General features: G+C 50.1%; 2 protein-coding genes across 2 annotated transcripts; one reads left to right on the plus strand and one right to left on the minus strand.

Moving 5' to 3' along the window:
* Positions 1-962: 962 nt before the first annotated feature.
* Positions 963-7,183, minus strand: EARS2 (glutamyl-tRNA synthetase 2, mitochondrial). The gene is made up of 9 exons (XM_039349663.1): positions 6,983-7,183; positions 5,798-5,953; positions 4,829-5,018; positions 4,119-4,591; positions 3,718-3,826; positions 3,197-3,350; positions 2,364-2,494; positions 1,741-1,873; positions 963-1,653 (listed from the first exon to the last, which is right to left on the minus strand). The coding sequence occupies exons 1-9, from the start codon at positions 7,038-7,040 to the stop codon at positions 1,558-1,560; spliced, it is 1,500 nt and encodes a 499-aa protein (XP_039205597.1). The 5' UTR covers positions 7,041-7,183; the 3' UTR covers positions 963-1,557.
* Positions 7,184-7,298: 115 nt separating this feature from the next.
* Positions 7,299-17,011, plus strand: UBFD1 (ubiquitin family domain containing 1). Its single transcript, XM_039349664.1, has 7 exons — positions 7,299-7,443; positions 7,797-8,069; positions 8,166-8,374; positions 9,893-9,958; positions 10,779-10,884; positions 13,504-13,586; positions 16,635-17,011. Exons 1-7 carry the CDS (start codon positions 7,419-7,421, stop codon positions 16,743-16,745), a joined length of 873 nt encoding a protein of 290 aa, XP_039205598.1. The 5' UTR covers positions 7,299-7,418; the 3' UTR covers positions 16,746-17,011.
* Positions 17,012-17,726: the final 715 nt, after the last annotated feature.

Consider the following 17,726-nt stretch of genomic DNA (forward strand, 5'->3'; position numbering starts at 1 on the left):
ATCGCAGCGTGACTCAAGCATTCCCCGGTCTCCAAGGGCAGGGAGACCGGCGTGAGTGGCTGGGCTGCCAGGCCACACAGGAAGACGTGTCAACAAAAGTATCCGGGCTGAGAGTGAGGCTATTCGGGAAGCCCTTTTGGGGGCAGAGGCTCCAGCAGCACCCAGCCCAGGTTGCCAGGAAGGAGCGACAGGCTGCCCAGTCAAATCCGCTTCTGTCTCTGAATCCTTTTACTTATTCCAGGGAAAGATCCAGGCAGAACAAAGACCGGCTGCCCCTCCAGCCAGCCCCAAGTTTGTCTGAATGCACCCGGGGCACCTGCCAGAAATGGACCCCTTGCTTGCACCACTGGCCTTTCACGTGTTCACCATTTGCAAGTATTGTGTGAACCAGTCTCTTCAGATCCAGGCATGTCTGGGACAGGTTGGATCTTTAAATGGCCCTGCCTGCTACCAAGAAGCTTCCACACTGGTGGCTACCTCAAGGTCAGACTTTAGCCTGAGTATTCCAGCAGGCTCTACTATTTTTTTTTTAAGGACGACGTCCTTGCTTAGTGACCATACAAAGTTATGACAGAACTCCCTCAGACATACCTATGACCCATTTCTAAGTTCCAATGGCTGCACTCCCCCAGTCATACAATCGCATTTTGGGTGCTTGGCAATTGGCTCACATTTATAGCTGTTTGCAGCATCACAACTGCAATTTTCAATGTATACCAGTTTACTTCTAGTTTCTGGCAAAAATAGCAATTGGGTATAATGGATTCACTTGTCCAGTGCATCTGCTTAATGACCATTGCAATCATGTGACCTGCTTAACGAGCACCATAACTTACAACTAATTCAGTCACAAATTGAGGACTACCTTATTTAGCAGAAGCAGCTCCGCCAAAAGCTGTGACCCTGGAAAACAACCTGGCTGGCCCCATACAATTCCTGCAGCAAGCAGAGTCATGCCACAGTCCCAATGTGAAAGTCTTTATTGATTAAAGCTTAAGAGTTCAGGACCCAATCTCACTTTGCACAGATGAGGGAGGAAGGAGGAAGACTTCACGAGATTCAGCTGCAGAAAGAACCTTCCATGGCAAGAACCTCACCACTGGGAAGCTCCCTGGCCCTAGAAAACTAGCAAATCAGGGAAGAGGGGGGTTCCAGCCTGGGCTTCTCTGATAAGTCAACTGTTCTTGGCAAAGACATGCAGCCTAAAGCGCTGAGCTTGGACTTTCATCCAGATTAGGAAAATTTAGGCTTAACTATAACAAGAGGGTTGATCCTAATTTCCTAACTCCCGTATCTATTACATCATACTTTTCAGATATTGATTTTTGATCCTTTTTCCCAGAGTTAAAAAAGGGGGAATGCCAAACGGGCTGCTAGGGCTCGTCTGTATCTAATTTCAACAGGGCCTTGGATCCAGCTAATATTTTTCCCTTTTCTATTAAATTTGAATCCAGCACTCATCAACACCAGAAAATGTTCTCTGTGCGTTGCCCCAAGCCTGGGAAATATTTTCCCAAGCTCCACCATGCTTAGAAGTCCTTCTTTTGTCCCTTTCCCTCATGGAGCAAGTTGGCTGCACAGAGCCCCTTGAATGCGAAGGCTGGTCTCCTTGGGTCCCAACAGGATCATCATCTCGGCAACGCTGGGCCCGTCCTGAAAGGGAAGTAGCGGTTACCGCACGGGGAGGGGCAGGCGAGCACAGGTCTCCCAAGCCAAGCCCAGAACAGGAGGGAGACTTGCCTGCAGACCACTGAGAGTGAGGCGGAGAAGCTTCATCATGGTGCTGTACTTTGTGCCACTTATCTGCGCATGCAGCTGCCTCAGTTGCTGGCCAAGTTCTTCAGGTGTCTGAGTCACTGGCCCTTCCAGTAGCCTTTAGGAGGAGATGACATGGTCAACCAGGGCATGCCGACGGGCTGAGCCAGAAGAGAAGCAGGCCCAGCTGGTCAACCGCGTGCCTGAGAATCTGGCATTTCTGCAGGGCTCTTTTGAAGAAGCCTTGGCAAATAACAGAAATGCTTGCTGATGGATCCCATTTGACGTCCCACGGAGTGTGAAAGTGAGTAAATCTGAATCCAGCAGGCATCTGAAGACCAACTGCATGGCACAAACTCAAACTGCTTATCTGCCACCGTTCTGGCAGTTAGTGAAACTTTCATTTCATTAAAATCATCAGAGAGATGTCATCGCAACAGTTTGAATTATTTTTTTCACATGGTGTTTGTACTCAAATGGTAGACCCAATGAAATTTACCCAGCAGGGAAAGGGTTCATTTTCACATGAGGAAGTTTATGGAAAAGGCAAGTAGGAATTTTTTCCCAAAGCAGAGCAAGATTCCTCACCAAGACAGCAGCCAGTTTACCTGAGGACCATCCTTCCTATCTGGTCTGTCTCAGTGGAGAGAGTCTGCAGCTTCTCCGGAGGCACAGAGGGTCGGATCCACAAGAAAGCATAGCTGGGGGACACCAAGTCCTTCAGACGGCTAATGTGGCCCTAGGGAAGGAGCAGTTCTGAGAAGCAGAGCCCAGGAGAGGGAGCCTCTGCCGCCTTCTCCCTGCCATGTCCTGTTCCCTTGGACGATGTCCTTCAGCTAGTGCTCTGCTCAACTTGCCAAGTAGCCCCATCCTGACAGCACACAAGCATCACAGCTATTGACAAACAGATCTGACTTTCTAGGAAAGGATTAAATGCCCTTTTATCCAAACTGCCCTTAGCTTAGTATAGACCAGTGGTGGCGAACCTATGGCACGGGTGCCAGAGGTGGCACTCAGAGCCCTCTCTGTGGGCACGCACGCCGTCGCCCCAGTCCTTTTCGCTTTAGGCTTCTGCTGCCATGTGCAAAAAAAAGGTTCAATCAATCAGTCAATTTCAACTTCTCGCGGGAGAAAAAAGATCTTGCAAAGTTGGAATTGATTGGTTGAATTATTTAGTCCCACCCAGTCGGCCGTTACTACCGTAGCCACACCCACCCAATGGGCCACGCCCACCCAATGGGCCACACCTGCCCGGCACTCAACGATGCATAAGCGGGTTTTGGGTTGCAGTGTGGGCACTCAGTCTCTAAAAGGTTCACCATCACTGGTATAGACCAACAGGCACCCTTCCCCCCCCCCAGAGAGAATTCACATATATGGGGCCACTGTCATTTGGCAGGAATCCAGAGACTCCTCTGAAAACAAAGTGCTTCCGACTTACTCTCCTCAGCAGGAGCACTTGCTCTACGTAATCCTTTTCAAGGACCTCCGTCTCTGGGAGCTGCTTGCCGTAGACTTCCTCCACGGAGGCCTGAACCTCTGCCACAAGCTTCTGCCGTAGCCCCTCGTCTCCAATCTGCTGGGCCAGATGAATCCTAAGCAAAAGAATGTACTGGATGCAGGCAGAGGCAAAACGGGCTTCTTCGGGGAACAAAGCCACAGCAACCATTCACACGAATGGCCCACTACTCCCAACAACCACCCCCAGTGCAGCCCTCTTGTAATGCAGAGCAGCGGGTTGACCCCCTCTTCTTTGTGGCCGCCCCTTAGAGTGTGTCCAATTTGGCCAAGGCATTTCCTGGACTATTCCAGCAAGACATGCTGACCTTTCCCTCATTACCCCAGTCAATTTCAAGGAGGTGGGGAATGAGTGACAATGGGGCAGGGGAGCCAGCCTCCAAAACACTGAAGAGGGGGCTAGAGAGCAACAGGAGACGTCTGAAGCCCTTTCATTTTCTCCACCTGTTGAATTCTGGCAGTTTCTTCAAATCCAGGAGGGCCGAATGCCTTTCAATCCTGCTCGGATCAAACTCGTCAATCAGCTCCTTTAGGGTTCGTCCCATTCTATTCTCTGCAAAACAGTTGAAGAAGCTGCTGAACCTCTCTTCACAGACACCTGATTTCTACAATCCTCTTTGATTTAAAGGTACCACACTAATTCCTCCTACTTTATCACGGCCTCTTTTATCTGCCCATCCCTCAATTTCCAATCGAGGACAACCTTTCCCACCTCAACATGCCTGAGGAAAGGGGATTTATAGACCGGCTCCTGCACAGTCCCTGCCAGTTGAAAAGTAAGACACAAATGGTTCTGAAAATACACACATTCACCTTACTTCCTCTGCAAGAGGCGACTACATTACCTGCAAACCCTGAGCCAGAGTGTGTCATGAGATCCAGAAGGGCGGCCGGCAAATAGCCATTTTGCGCAAACTCTTCCACAAAAATATGCCCTTGTCTCTTGGAGAGTTTGCTGCCATCTTCGTTCAGGAGCAGTGGAAGGTGCCCAAAATGAGGTGGCTCCCAGCCAAATGCCCTATAGAGGAGGAGGTGTTTGGAAGTGGAGGTGAGCCATTCAGCTCCACGCAGAACATGACTGATCTCCATCAGGTGATCGTCCACGACATTAGCCAGGTGATAGGTTGGAAAGCCATCGCTCTTCAAAATCACTGGATCACCTTCCACACTGGCCACCTCATGCCTGCTCCACCCATGGATTAGATCGCAAAAGGGATCCGACTGCTCTTCCAGATGAAAACGCACCACGTAGTCAACACCTTGAGATATCTTCTCAGCAACCTCTGTGGGTTTTAGGTGACGGCACCTATTGTCATACCTGTAGAGGAGAAGAACTAGAGTGCGTTAACTCTGCAAAACTAAAGTTACTCCTGTTTGTTTAAAGTAGCTTCCTCTTCCAACCACAAGTAAAAAAGGAGTCCCTGCGGATTTTACTCCGCCGGTCATTGCCGACTTTAGGGGACAGTGTTCATCTCCGTTTCACCAACCACAGGAGAAAGCAAGAATTTAAGAGTCTGATGCTAAAGTTTAGCCTCACTACGTCAACAGTCCTCACCGTGGAGTTTGCTGACTGCGCAATGCTTCCTTCTTTAGTAATTCTAGGCGCTGGGGTGTGCAGAAACAGCGATAGGCAGCCCCTTTCTCAAGAAGCAGTTCTGTGTATTTCTTATATAGGTCACATCGTAGGGATTGTTGGTAAGGGGCGGCAGGGCCTCCCCGGCGAGGGCTCTCATCTGGTGGCAGGCCTGCAGGCAGGCAACAACTATGAGCAAGACAGAGTGATGACAAAAACACAATCCAGCCCAATCCGTTGGCAACACAGGCTCTGCCCCTCCACCCTCAAGGAGCCCCGTAAGCTAGAGAAGAGCTCAGTTGGTGGCACATCGGCTGATATGCTATAAGTCTGCACATTTCATTCTAGGAGGCTGAGGGACTAAAAGTTGATCATGTGCCTAAGGTCTCTTTACCAAAAGGATTACAGAGACCCGGGACGAATCAGGCCCCAAGTATCAAGTAATGGCGAGACTTCAAGGAAGGCCACAAGCCTCCCCCAGGAATCTTCCCAACACGAAACAGGCTGATCAACAGGAGGAAAGATATCTCTCTCCACTCTGGACATCACTGCACAGTATTCAGGAATGCACTAACAGACTTGAGGAAGCTGTACCGTTCCTATTGTTGGTATGGGGTTTAAGCCTCCAACAGGACTAGAAACGGAGACCGGATGGACCACTGCTGCCAGGAGGTGTACTGAGCAAAGATCAAGGTCCATACTTTCTACAGTGGCAGAACATCTGCCTCTAATACTCACAAAATGGGTCTGGAACAGGGAGGGATCCCTTGCAGCCACATGTAACCCTTTCCCCCCGCCCCCAACTTTTCTCAGGCCCCTGGAGATCACGGGGGCAACACATTGGCAGAAAAATATTGCCAAAATGATGGCAAAAGGCAAGGCTTTTAAAAGGGATAAAAAAAAAAAAAACCCGGTACGCCTGATCCCCTTCAACAGGCTCTGGTTCCTTACCTGCCCACTCCAATGCATCTTCTATGCTTTCAGAGGCTGCTGATACCACACGGCTTTGATCCGTGTCTTCCAGTCGAAGGATAAAGCTGCCTCGGTGTTTTCGGGCAAAGAGATAGTTGTACAGAGCAGTCCGGAGCCCTCCCAAATGTAGAAAGCCTGTTCAGAGACGATAGCAGAGCTCAGAGGAAATGGGCAGATTAGCACAATCCCTATGAGGGGAGGCTGAGCAGAGTCAGTGACCTCTTCAGCAGAGAGAGCTAGCCAGGGAACACACAGCTGAGATTTCCAGAATCCCAGGGGAAACCATCTCCGCCCTGGGATTCGAAAGGGAGGCCAGGCCCCTCTACCCGCTTAGGCATGCATGCATCCTGGGGGGGGGCTGGGGGGGGGTTAAAAAGGAGGAATTGGGCTCCAACAGGAGCTTTTGAAAAGGAGCAAAGGGAAAGAGCCTGAGAGAAGAATTTGCCCAGATGCAAAGCCTGAGAATATAGAGGGCAGGTGTGGGAGAACAGGCGGCCTGGGCTGCTCCTGCTCTGTGCCTTTAGGCCTCTCCTTAGCCAGCCCAGCAACCGCTGGCTATAAAAGCTGGGCACAGGGGCCTCCCCCGCCGGTGTGGTGGTTTGTGTTCCGTTGTGGAACCGAAGCAGCCTGAAGCAAATAGGGGGGGTTCTCCCCTCCAAAAGCGGGACCCGCAGAGAGAGGTCAGGACCCGCAGCAGGATTGGGCGGCTCAGAGCGGTAAGCAGGGAGTCCCGGTCTTGGCGGACTTGCTTAGGGCTGCGTTGCCTCGAGGCTCTCCCGGCTCTTGGAGCCCACTAACCCGCCTAGGGGTAAAAGCGCCCCGGTGGGGGACCAAAGTGAAGCGAAGCGATCAGCGCCTCCTTCTGGGCCGGGAGGCTGAGAGACCCGCGGAGAAAACGGGGCCTTCGAGCCTCGGTCTCCGCGCCCCTCCCCCGCAGGAAGGCCCTTGGCCGGCGGGAGGGGCGGGGCTCGTCTCGTCTCAGGGATGCTCGGGGGGGGTGGAGCCCAGGACCGCCTCCCGAGGAAGCTGCCGATCCGCCGGCCGGGCCGACCTTCCGCGCCAGGCGCCCCGCATGCAGGCGGGGCTGGCAAGGCCGCCTTGCGGCGGAGGCCCCGAGGGGAAGCCGGCCTTCTTCGGGCGGAGAGCGCCGGCCACGAGACTCACCGGTCGGGCTGGGCGCGAACCTCACCCGGACGGCGCGCGCCGCCACGCCCGGCGCCATGAGCGCCCGCGGACGCGGAAGCCCCGCCTACCCGCGCCGACGCGGGAGGGGCCAGACCGCGCGGGGTTGCTTCCTCCACGCCTCCCCCCGCGCCCAGGGGAACTCGCGGCCACTGGGCCTCCCCCGGCGCGTGAGGCGGAGGTCCCCGGGCCAGGACGCGGCGCTGCGCGGCGCGACGGAGCAGGAAGCGGGAGGCGCCGGAAGTTCCGCGCGCTCCTCCCGCCCAGGCGCCTCGGAGCGAGAGACACCACCCCCCGGTGGGCGGGGCTCTCCGCTGGAGCCCGCCCCTCGGGCGGGACGCACGGCCACGGTGGCCGCCGAGGACCAATCGCAGCGCCCTTCCCGACGCGCCCCGCGGCCGCGCTGTACACAATCATCATGGCCGCCACCTCTGCCTCCCCCGGTGCGCGTGAGAGAGACGGCGGCCGCCCCGTCCCCGCGGCGCGCGAGGCGGGGGCCCGGGGCGGGAGGGGGCCGCGCCCACGGCGCCTCGGTGGAGGCTGCGCGCCCTCGACCCGGCCGCGCCGTCGGCGGGGAGCCCCCGACGCCCGCCCGGCCCGCCGCCCGGCGCCTTCGGCCTGCAGCGGCTTTGTGCGGGGCGGTCGCCGCGCCCGGCCGAGAGGGGGCGGCGAGGGGGGGCCGGGCCGGGCCGCGCAGGGACCCCGGGAGGCGGCCCGCGGGGCGTGGGCGAGGCCGGGCCCGCGCAGGTGCCGCCTGGGTCGCGGTTCTATCCCCGTTTGCCTTGCCTTTTCGCAGACTCGGAGGAAGCCAGCATGGACGCGGAAGTGCGGAACCCGCCGGTGGGCTGCCAAGGCGAAGACGAGAACGGCTCGCTCTCTGCCGAGAAAGCCGAGGAGCCCCAGAGCGACCCCCCCGACCTGGAGGCCTCCGTGAGCAACGGGGGCGAAGCCGAGATGGAAAAGGAGTCGGTGGAGCTGAAAATTATCTGGAACAAAAACAAGTACGACCTAAAGCTCCCTCTGGACAGCACCGGAGCGGAGCTGAAGCTGAAAATCCACTCGCTGACAGGTGAGAAGCCGCCTCTTGTTCCCTGGAGAAGGAGCGCGGCCTGAGACCCGGGAAGACTCCTGTGCTAAGCCTCCGTCTCGGTTTCCTCTCTGGCAGGCCTTCCCCCCGCCATGCAGAAGGTCATGTTTAAAGGACTGCTCCCCGAGGAAAAAACCTTACGCGAAATTAAAGTCGTCAGCGGAGCAAAAATAATGGTGGTGGGCTCGACTATCAATGACGTCTTGGCAGTAAACACACCAAAAGATGCCACTCAGCAGGAAGTGAAGTCCGAAGAGGCCAAAAAAGAGCCCCTCTGTAGACAAAAGGTCAGTTGGAGCCACCAGCTGGTATGGATGGGTTTGAACCTGCTTTTAAAAGGTAAACTCTATTGAACTGGAAAAGGGTTCTTTATATTTTGTTAAGCTGAAGCTTTGTATTTTGGTGGTCCTTCTTTTCCATTAACGCTTCAGTTTTAAAGTGGGTGGAAGCAATCCTTAACAATCAATTCGTTGCCTACCAGCATTGTCATGGACAGGCACTTAATTTTAACTTGTAGAGAATCCCCAGATTCATAAATCTAATTCAGTAATGCTTTTTGGTCACCAACTCACCTTTTGGAGTTGTCCAACTGGCATGAGATGTTTTCAGTCTGTGGTTCTGACATTTATTAGACATTGAACTTATGCCTCATTCTTCATACGTAGAAGGTGTCGGGAGATTTGTCCATATTCCAATAGGGTAGGGCAGTGTTTCCCAAACTTGACAATTTTAAGGCATGAGGACTTCAACTCCCAGAATTCCACAGCCAGCAACGCTGGCTGTGGAATTCTGGGAGTTGAAGTCCACATGCCTTAAAATTGTCAAGTTAGGGAAACACTGGGGTAGGGCAACATTATTTTTCTGAAATTCTGCCAGTTAATTTTACCAGCAATGAGCAAAACAGCCTGTTTCCCAGATAATCCTATCTTTTTTCCCTTTGCTGTTATTTTCTTGCCATCTCACTGACTGGTGGTAGACAAGGTTTTATTTCTTTAACTATTAAGCAATTGAGCATGCACAGGCAGACTATTTTAACCTTTCCAAAACCTTTGGTTGGTTCACCATAAATTATTTATAGCTGTTCTACTTTTTTTGTTGTTGGCTCCTCTTATTGCCTTGGATTTTTGTCAATGCTGATGCTATTAATATTTCCCATGACTTATCACCTCTTGGTATTACCTCCTTCCCAGTCTTGTGACTGAGTTTAGCAGTTCTTACCACCAACATTCAAAGGCTGGTTTTAGTTTTTTTCTGCAAATCCAACCACCTTGATCCTATAATGAGAGAACTCTGTACCTGCAGTAAACCGGAGTGCATTTAAGCAGATGTTCCAAATGTTTTGGTCTCCCCATTCAGAGGTTCTGTGAGCACCTGCACCAAGATTGTTGTGCTGTGCAACAAGTTGCAGAATTTCGAAAGTAGAGGTTGCAGCTTGGTTTGCAGCCTCCAGCTCTGTGAGCACATAGAGAAATATATATTGACCGAAGTAAGAACACATTCCTTCAACTCAACCTTTGAATTTAAAACAGTTGCCTGTACCATCTAGATTTTCTGTGTAACTTCAGCCAGATTATTTGTTGAGAAAAATTCTGCTCCACAAAGAAGAACTGCTGATATGATAAGAACTCTTTGGTGTCTTTTAATTAATATCTGTTTGCACCTTATTTATAGGGTGCTATTTTCTGACTGAAGGTTGCACATCTCAGAATTTTTAGATTTCTCATTAATATGCTGTCAAGTAAGCACAGTGGAAATCCTGCAAGGCTTCTATCGTTTTTTGGTTAATTTTTATTTCTGCTTTACAGCAACATAGGAAAGTATTGGATAAAGGGAAGCCTGAAGATGTGATGCCTTCTGTCAAGGGTGTCCAGGTAAGAAACAAGAATCAAAGGGCCAGGGATTGGCAATTCTAGCTGTTCTGTTCTTACTGAGAGGCAGTAAAGAGAATATAGTGTTTCTCCTTCAATCAATGAATCAAAATAGAGCCGGAAGGGACCTTGGAGGTCTTCTAGTCCAACCCCCTGCTCAAGCAGGAGACCCTATACCATTTCAGACAAGTGATTGTCCAGTCTCTTCTTAAAAACCTTGAGTGATGAAGCACCCACAATGTCTGAAGGCAAGCAGTTCCCCTGGTTAATTGTCCTCGCTGTTAGGAAGTTTCTCCTTAATTCCAGGTTGCTTCTCTCCTTGATAGGCTTCCATCCGTTGTTTCTTGTTTTGCCTTCTGGTGCTTTGGGAAGTAAATTGACCCCCTCCTCCTTGTGGCATCCTCTCAAGTACTGGAGCCCTGCTATCATGTCCCCCCTAGTCCTTCTTTTTTCTAGACTGGCCATTCCCAAATCCTGCAGCCGTTCTACCTATGCTTTAGTCTCCAGGCCTTTAATCATCTTAGTTGCTCTTCTTTGCACTTATCTGGACAAATTTCTGCCTTCTATTGCTTTTGCCTCAATGTCCAGTGTTATATAATACATTATTTAATTTATACAACAAGTTATATATTTTTCTATGTTTATTAAACATGATTAATTCTTTCACTGATAATTTTTCTTTTACTGGAAAACTGCTGTCATGTCACCCCTAGTCCTTCTTTTCTCTAGAATAGCCAAACCCAAATCTTGCAACCATTCTTCATATGTAAGTTGTACTGTAAGTTGCTTTGCTCATAGAAAGCTTGTGTCTCAACCTCTTTAGGAGCGTCTGCCAACCGTTCCTTTATCGGGCATGTACAACAAGTCAGGTGGAAAAGTACGGCTAACCTTTAAACTTGAACAAGATCAGCTCTGGATTGGCACTAAAGGTGCGTGCCCAAGTTGCGTGATTGTTCAGATCCTGAAAGCTCAGCTTTATGTGATAACAGTACTTTGTGATTTCTGGATTATTGTGTCTGAACTGGTGAGCGTCACTGAATCCAATTCACCCGTGAATTGAGCCTGTTTAAGTTGCTCCATTTTGATTTGTGCGCAATATGTGAAGCTTAAAGAGCCAAAACGTTAGTGACAGGAGTGTCTTTTGCTGCCCCTTGACTTGATGCTTTTAGGGCAAAAGTTTCCAGTTCTGAGAAACAGGAGAGCAGCCTCAAGACCGCCTGGAGCCCCCCCAACCCTGCTGCCTGGCACTTGAGGCCCATGGTCTCAGGTGGCTGAAAAGCGAGTGAAGGGCTTGGGCTGCTGAGTGAGAGGCAGTGGTGACGCTCCCGAGAAAAACTCTCTGTGGGATGGGATCCATGGGGCTGTTTTTCTCTCTTGAGATTTCACTGTAAACCGCATACAGAATGTATGTATATGTATATATATTGGTGCTGTTAAGCAATACTGCTCTTGCTGTGAATTCAATTTTAAATGCTTCTAAAATAATTGTGCAAGCTTAATTTTGGTTCGGTAGCATATATTCTGCAATACTTATGACCACAATTGAGCCCAAAATTGCTACCCTTAGTGAGACAGTTATTAAATGAATTTTGCACCATTTTACAGCCTTTCTTGCCACAGTTGTTAAATGAATCACAGCAGTTGTTTAGTTCACAGGTGCTAAGTGAATCCGGCTTCCCCATTGACTTTGCTTGTCGGAAGGTTGCAGTGACCCCGGGACACTGCGACTGTCATAAATATGTCAGTGGCCAGGTGTCTGAATTTAGATCCCCTGACCCTGGCAATGCTGCAACAGTCATAAATGTGAAAATTAGTCATCAGTCATTTATTTTCAGCACCCTTGTAATTTCAAGCGGTCACTAAATGAATTGTAAGTCAAGGACTACCTATATTTAAGCATGTGTTTTAGTTCCTTAGAGCCTTGTGGAGTTGAGTTGAATATAAATTATAGCAAGTAAATCAATAAGTATCTCATAATGGGATCAATGGGCACAGAATGCTTTGCTCCATTAAGTGCAAAATATCTGGACTTTTTCATATTACAAAAACAACTCAATCTGTTTTGTGTGGCATAGTTTATTTTTTGTTAATGTTATATTGAGCATAGTTCAATAATTTTCTTCGCCTACTGGTATTATCTGTTTTGAAGCTATATCTTTGTTTTAAATAAATGTGCAGAATGCTTTGCTCCAGTAAATGCACAATTTGATAATTTTGTTACCTAATTTTGTTTAGAGCTAAGCAGTTGATACTTTGGGTCCTTGTTGAACTTTGAGCTTGGTTGTTCCTACGTATATTTCTCTTCACCAGTGTAGATAGCATCCTTCGGTACAAGGGAGAGTAAAGTTTGCGGCTGGGTTATTTAAAAAGCATTTCTTGTTTAACGTTCATTTAGTCAATGACTGATTCCTGACGTTCTGGACATCGCAGTATGCCTTTGATGGCCATGTGAGCAAACTCCAGCCCACTTACATTTAGGCTTGGGGTCATCAGCTGACCTGCCACACCTCGTACTGCACCACTGCTATACCAGCTGAGCTTCCTTTCACACCAGGCTTCTTTAGCTCCAGCATGGCCAGGGCCTCCTTTTACCCACCAGGCTTCTTCTTGCAAAAGATGGCTCTGAGCAGGGTGTGAGAGAAGCCCCAGCTGCACCGGCGTGTAGTGGCGTGCAGTGTAGCCAGGTGAGATGGCACACAGGGTTGGGCAGCTGGTGGCAAAGGGGAAGGCGGGCAGCGATAGCAGCAGCACTTAGACTTATATACCGTCTCTAGTGCTTTGCGGCACTCTCTGATTGGTTTACAATGTCGGCCCATTGCCCCCAGCAATCTTGGTCCTCATTTGACCGATCTTGGAAAGATGGAAGGCTGAGTCGACCTTGAGCCGGTCAGGATCAAACTCCAGGCTGTGAGCAGAGTTTACCTGCAATCTGCACTCTAAACACTGCGCCACCATGGGGGGGGGGGTGTAGCTCAAGAGGAGGCAGTCCCTTATCAAACCAAGGCTCAGAGCTGGGAGGTACAAAGCTGGTAATGGCTTGCATCAGGGTGAATCCTCACCTAATAACCTGTGGGTTTTGAATAATGATGGTAAAGGGGGCTGCCATCACATAACATCATGGTTTATAACTTCATTGCTTACCGATGGAAATTCCAGTCCCAATTCCCGTCATTTATTGAGGACTAACTGTCATAGCTGGTTTTGATAGTCTTGGTTGGGGTGTTCCACTGTCAAGGAAGAAATCACTCAGCAAGGCCAATCAGTAAACGCCAATCTTCCATGCACTGAAGATGTTACCTAGCCTGGTGATAAACGTACAGGAAAATAACTAAGTTCAGAATATGTAAAGTTTGACGTAGACACTAGTTACTAGAGTTGACCCTTTTATCCAGCCATAGGCTGTGTGTCCAATAAGACAAGAGCGTGTAAAAGATTTAATGATGGTATTTGTACTTTGTCCTTGTAAGATAAGCTTGGTGGGTGGGAGGGGAGAATATGGGGAAATGTGGAACATCAGTTATCCAAACGTTTTGTATCTTTCAATGTAGAAAGAACAGAAAAGTTACCCATGGGATCCATCAAGAACGTGGTGAGCGAACCCATTGAAGGGCATGAAGATTATCATATGATGGTAAGTGGCTTCAGCTGAGAATTGATGCCTTCCCATGGGCAAAGGCAATCAGCTTGAGGGGCTCCAGCAGAGTTTATCCATGGAGGCAGCAGTTCTTTATACCAGGGGTAGCTTGGTCCCTCGACGAGTCAGGACACGTATCTTAGCAACTTTAAAATATTTAAGTAAAGCCAGTTGGGTCTTTTCTGCTTCTTCCTTGTAACAATCATCCTTGGCAGTTGGTCAACTCTCGCCACCAGTTTCACTCTCCCCCATCTGCAGTCATCCCAACTCCCAGACCCTCTGACTTTCAGATGACTCGGGTCTCCAACTGCTGAATGCCAGGTCAGCCTGTAATGGGTCTTCGTCATCCATTATTGTGTAACGATAGATTTGGAATGTTTCACCCAGGCCTGGATGAGCACGGAAAAGGCCCTGGGTTAGCAGCTGACCTCATTCCAAGGCTGGGAGAGGGGTGGAGTGTCTGTTGTCATGTGAGAGATTTGGATGGATTCCAGAGGGATTGTGCCCCCAAAATCCAATATGAGCCCTTCCTATCCGTCAGGATTGTTGCTCTAGTCTTGGCTGCCTGCTATTCTGCAGCTTCCCTGCTCAAGACGGGGGCTGCTCCGGGAGTCTCCTGGACCACGGAGGCTGAATGACTTGCCTCCACTCAGTGCAGAAACCGAAGTGCCCCAGGAATTCATGGCTAGTATGATAACCGTGAACTGAACACAGATCATCAAGCACCCAGGACGCTTTGGTGGGCAAGCCCTGGATCTCCTTTTTGTCTCGGGGCAGGTGCAACACGATCTGCTGAAGAATGTTAATGTAATGTCTGCTCTTGGCTGTGGTCAGACCCCCGTCTGGTTGTCTGGGAGCTTTTGAAATCTTCAGCTACCTGGTGCATCCTGTTAATATCCTGACTGTGTTTGGGGAGTTTTCTGAGGCTCTGAGGGGCAGTTTGACCACAGCCTGATTCCTCACTTGAAATGAGGAAGTGACAAAACATGAGATTGGATGAACCCCGAGTGGCCTCCCCGTCTTAGGGCTTCCTTGCCTTTCGGAGGAGCCCCCAGAAATGAGCAGCAGAGGGCCCTGAAGATGCTGCTGGGGACAGCCAGGCAGGTTCTTTTGGAGGTGCCCTTTATCCCGTGAGTCTTGAGTCTTCAGAATTGTTAGCGCAGCTACCTGTATGGTAGATCCACGTCCCTCTTTCCTGGCAAGGCCGTCGGAAGAAAATGGGTTGCTGCAGGGGCTTCTTCCTTGAGTGAAGGGGTAGTGCGTGTGCCCCCTCCTCAAGAAACCATCACTGCATACAGAGAGAGTGGACAATTTCCATTTAGTATCTCACTTCCTCTTTTGAGGAAAGGTTTGGAGACGTTAGTTGAGCTGCAGTTCCAGAGAATCCTGGAAGAAAAAGATTACCGGGAATCCTTTCAGCATTGATGGCACTTGCGGATGATCTCTGGCAGAGTGGGAGAGGCAGTGCGACTCTTCCAGATGTCTTAGAGCCTTGATTGTGATGCCCACCTGGACCGACTTCAGGGTGTGGGAGGGGCGCTGTTCTGCAGTGGCTTTTCTTCTATCTCCTAGGTTGGTGCGTGGAAGCAGTAGAAGCGAGAGAGCGAACCTTAAGCCTCCTCAGAGATCAGTGTCCTCCCCTCTCATATTTAAGATCTACATGGGATTGCTGGGAGAGGTCATCTAAAGGCACAGGTCAAGTGTCCAAAGTACGCTGATGAATCCCAGTTATCCATCTTGACCCCCCTGCCTACCCAAGTGATTCCTTTGAGTCGTAGTCCCAGGGGCTGGAGGCTGTTAGGGGCCGGCTTTGAGTTGGGAGGTCAGAATGTATGAGATTTCGTTCTCAAGGGGGTTGTGCTTCCCCAGGGGGAACTGCACAGTTGGGGCTCCTCTTGGACTTGAAAGACACAATCCATCGTATCGTTGTTCATTCATAACATAGTCACTTCCTATTTGGAGCATACGTAGACTTACATCCACAATTGAGATCAGAATCTTTGGTCATTGAGTGAAGCAGTCATAGGATTGCTTCACTCAAAACCCACAATCCCTGCATTCCCAATTGTGGTTGGGAAATGATTCCCCGGGACGTTAGGTGGCTGAAGCGAAGGAGCTGCCTGCTGCAGGGGCTCCACTCCCATGGGGCCAGGGCCCTCTGGCAGGCAGCCCTTTTGCTCTCAGAGAGGCTGGCTGGAAAAGGCCGTCCTGAAATCAAAGCAGAATTGTTTCAAGAAATGTGTGCCTCAGGGGGCATTTGCAGACACCCCAGAGAGAGACAAGAGGGTTCCCTCTGGCTTCTGAGGGTGGGGGCGGCAAGTACCCCCTGCTGCAGAGGCTCCGTGCCAAAATCCTGCTTCAGGCAGTGTCCCGTCTCCCCCGTTCTATGGAGGAGCAGAACAGGGACGTCCTCTCAGGGTGCTGTTCACCTGATAAGCCCACCACTCCCCCAGTAATGCTGATGAGTGGTCTTGCATCTGGGGGAGACGGCACCTTGCAGTTACCGCTTTGTCCTCATTGCACATCAGTGATAACAACTATAGTTCAAAATCTGGCTTGTATCTTGGCCTGTCAAGCTGGTCTATACGTTCACAACACAGCTAGATTGCAAACCAATTTCAGCCTGTGGACGCAATCCCAGTTTGAAGAGCAAGCTCAGTTCCCTAGCTGGCCAGTTCAAATGAAGCAGCAGACCGTGGTTTGTGGCATGGAGGAATTGGCAACCAGACTGCAGGATCCAAGGGGAGGAGAAAACAGCTTCCTTGGGGCTCCTTGTGGTGCAGCTGTGGGGTGGCTGAAAATCCACCAGCCTTATTGAGTAGGAAAAATGGAGGGGGGGGGGTCAAACTTTCCAGGAGGTGACCTGGAACTGAGATTGTTACTTTACTGCTGTAATGTTTGGCTTATATCGTTGGACTCCAGGTAAGAGTTTCTGACATAAAACCCTTTATTCTAAAACTGGAAGTAAATGCAGATCTTCTAAAATCACCTGACGCTGAAATGACTGTGGCTTATGGGTTTCAAACCCCCTCCTCCCCTCCTTAGGCTTTCCAGTTGGGTCCCACAGAAGCCTCTTACTACTGGGTCTACTGGGTGCCCACTCAGTACGTGGATGCAATCAAGGACACGGTGCTAGGGAAGTGGCAGTACTTTTGAAGGCACGCTCACCTCTGGCATGGAGACGGACTCGGAACTTAAGGACACTGCTGGAAGAGGCCCGGATGGGAGTGGTCCTGGAACTTCTTGATCAACGCCATCTCGGAAGGCCTGGGAGAACGCCAGAGGTGGGGATCTCTCGCCATTAGTTCATTTTTAACTTAAAGCAGTCCAGCAGCAGGAGCTCTTGTTCTGCGGCAGCTTCAACCGTATTTAAAAAAAAAGCAAATACAATGGAAATCAATAAATCTTAATTTACAAACCTCTGTGTGTAATACACTTCAACTCCACAGCTCTTCAGATTTCGACAAAAAAACAAAACAATATATCAGTGGATTTTCTACATGGCTTGGACAAGAGGCGGATATTTTCATAATTCTTCATATATAAATACCATTGTTTGAGCTTGTAATTGGCTGTCGGAGAAATAGGTTTTCCTCATCTCTTTTCTTGGAAATTAATAGCTTTTCGACTACGTAAACTTGGGGGGGGTTTCACAAGCCATTCTCTTCCTTGTCCTTAGGCTTTTGTAACTTTTCTGGTATCCGTAGGGTGGAGTTTCCACTCTGAACCCAAAAAGGATCAGTCAACTCTTTTTAAACTTTGTGGTGAATCTTTTCATATCTGCCCTAGGAGGGAGGGAGGGGTTATGTGGGAAATGTGCCATCACATGTTGCTTAGTTGGATGTGTTTTCCCACGCTTCCCCCCCCCCACACTGCTGTTGCCATAACTGGGGGAGCCTGTTTGCCTTAAGAAGCTTTCTTTGGCCATTTCTCTTAGTCCAAGAGCTCTTTGCTCTGAAGGTGCTACTGTTGCTGCTTTTCTCTCCACAGCGTAAAGGGAGTTTGCTTAGAGCAGCGCATCCGGATGTAAGGAATCCTGTCTTCCAAGCTAGCAGATGCAGCCGAAGGCCTTCTGGGGGCAACCTGGGCACCCTGTCACCGCCCTATTCTTCCTTGTAACCGCCAGAGAGGCTTTGG

This window comes from Crotalus tigris, unplaced genomic scaffold (assembly GCF_016545835.1).
Source record: "Crotalus tigris isolate CLP2741 ecotype Arizona unplaced genomic scaffold, ASM1654583v1 scf7180000018301.7375997, whole genome shotgun sequence".
Classification (NCBI taxonomy): domain Eukaryota; kingdom Metazoa; phylum Chordata; class Lepidosauria; order Squamata; family Viperidae; genus Crotalus; species Crotalus tigris.